Raw genomic sequence first — 2,372 nt, forward strand, 5'->3', positions numbered from 1 at the left:
TATATATATTTTGATAAAGATCCCCACAAAGAACTTAACATCCGCTTCATATAAGCACTACCCCTTGCTGTTTATCAAATTTGTTGTGCTCGTATATTAATACTTTGTGGATTTGCTTTTGAAAGAGAAATGAGAAGTGGGATATATGATAAAGAAAAATAAAAAAATGAGAAGTTGGAGAAATTTCTTTTGGACGCCCCTTAACTAAGTAATTAGCTAGGCAAGTCAGCAATTGCATGCATGTTGGTCTTAATAATCTGGCACAGCAGATTATATTCCCTGTATAATGTACTTATATATAAATATATATATATATATATTATATATTGATTTGATTATTATTAGTTGGACCTTTTCTGAGTACCAGCTACACCATCGCTACTATTTATTGATACAATCATAAGAATTGAGGGTAGCAACTCAATTCTCTACAAGAAAACAAAATGGAAATCCCTTTCTTACCTCTGTTGAAGCAATTATGGCAAGAGTTAGAGCTGACCCCGTTCCTTGCCTTTCTTTTCTTTCTTTCTCTGCTTCTTTTCTTCATTCTTAGTAGGCCTCGTTCTAAACTGAAGTTACCACCATCACCACCATGGTTACCACTGATTGGGAACCTTCACCAACTAGGCACGCATCCACACCGCTCTTTCCGATCACTCTCCGAAAAATATGGCCCTCTAATGCTCTTACACTTGGGCCAAACTCCAACTCTTATTGTTTCATCAGCCAACATGATGAAGGAAATCGTCAAAAATCATGACATCGCTTTCTCCGGTAGACCTCAAACCACTGCTGCCAATATCTTACTTTATGGATGCCAAGACGTGGGGTTTGCTCCTTATGGTGAATACTGGAGACAAACTCGAAAAATCTGTGTTCATGACCTTTTGAGCCTTAAAAGAGTTCAACAATTTCAGTTCGTGAGGGAAGAAGTGACGGTAGCGTTGATCGAAAGGATACGCGGAGCTAGCCAATCTAGCAAGGATTCTTCTGTAAATCTAAGCGAGATGTTGATTGCAGCCGCAAACAACATATTGTCTAGATGTGTTCTCGGGAGGAGTTTTGTGATTGAAGAAGGGCGGAGCAGGTTTGGAGAGCTGGGGAGAAAGTTTATGGTTTGCATGATGGCTTTTTGCGTCGGGGATTTCTTCCCTTCTCTAAAATGGATTGACAATCTTACAGGCCTCATAGGTCGCTTCAAAGAACTGTTCAGAGAAATGGATGCCTATATTGATGAAGTGATTGAAGAACACAAGGCAGCGGTACGTGGTGATGATATTGGCGGCTCTGATGTGAAAGACTTTGTGGATATCCTCCTCGGAGTTCAAAAGCATGGCATGCCTGACTTTGAGCTCACTCGAGACAATATGAAAGCAGTCCTAATGGTGTCTCTCTCTCTCCCGCTCTCTCTCTCTCTCTCCTCTCTCTCTCTCTCTCTCTCTCTCTCACACACACACACATAAACTTTAAGGATAAATCCTTTTAATGTTGATAACATTGCAGGACATGTTCCTTGGTGGAAGCGATACTACTTCAACGGCATTAGAATGGGTGATGGCCGAGCTACTGCGACATCCAGAGGTGATGAAGAAAGCCCAAGAAGAGGTGAGGAGGGTGATGGGCAATAGATCAAAGATAGATTTGAATGATGTCAATCGAATGGATTACACGAAATGTGTCGTCAAAGAGACTCTAAGACTACATCCCCCTGTTCCTCTTCTAGTTCCTCGAGAAACGATAGCAAGCGCCGAGATCAGTGGCTGTCATATTCCTGAGAAAACAAGAGTATTCATCAATACATGGGCCATCCAAAGGGACCCAAATGTTTGGGATAAGTCAGAGGAGTTCCTTCCTGAGAGATTCCAGGATAATGATGTTGATTTCAAAGGGCACGACTTCGAATTTGTTCCCTTCGGTTCGGGAAGGAGGGGATGCCCTGGCTTGACTTTTGCGGTTTTTGGTGTTGAGTACATCATCGCCAATCTTTTGTATTGGTTTGATTGGAAGTTGCCAGGTGATGACGATGGTGCAATATTGGCCAAAGAATTGGACATGAGTGAAGTTTATGGGCTCACTGTTCATAAGAAAGTTCCTCTCTATCTTGTACCAATACCTTACTCCCCTTGATCCCCCTATAAGGGATCGATCTATGGTACTTCTCTTGATTATGCTGTTTTTTGAGAATAAGAGAATAGATTATGCTGTTTTTCTTTCTTTCTTTGTTTGATTTTTTTTTTGGTTTGGTTAAATATACGTGCAAATAAAGTGTTCTCTCTATGTTTTAGATGATAAACGTCCCTTCCCCCCATTTTATATATTATTACACTGAAGGTGATTACAACAAGAATGAGTAATTTTAATTCCAACCTTTA

The 2,372-nt window shown here is 40.5% G+C and overlaps 1 protein-coding gene across 1 annotated transcript; it reads left to right on the plus strand.

Moving 5' to 3' along the window:
- Positions 1-443: 443 nt before the first annotated feature.
- On the plus strand, positions 444-2,127 carry LOC112092800 (cytochrome P450 71A1-like). Its single transcript, XM_024169838.1, has 2 exons — positions 444-1,385; positions 1,504-2,127. The coding sequence occupies exons 1-2, from the start codon at positions 444-446 to the stop codon at positions 2,125-2,127; spliced, it is 1,566 nt and encodes a 521-aa protein (XP_024025606.1).
- The last annotated feature ends 245 nt before the right edge of the window (positions 2,128-2,372 follow it).

This window comes from Morus notabilis, unplaced genomic scaffold, assembly GCF_000414095.1.
Source record: "Morus notabilis unplaced genomic scaffold, ASM41409v2 Scaffold333, whole genome shotgun sequence".
Taxonomy (NCBI): Eukaryota; Viridiplantae; Streptophyta; class Magnoliopsida; order Rosales; family Moraceae; genus Morus; species Morus notabilis.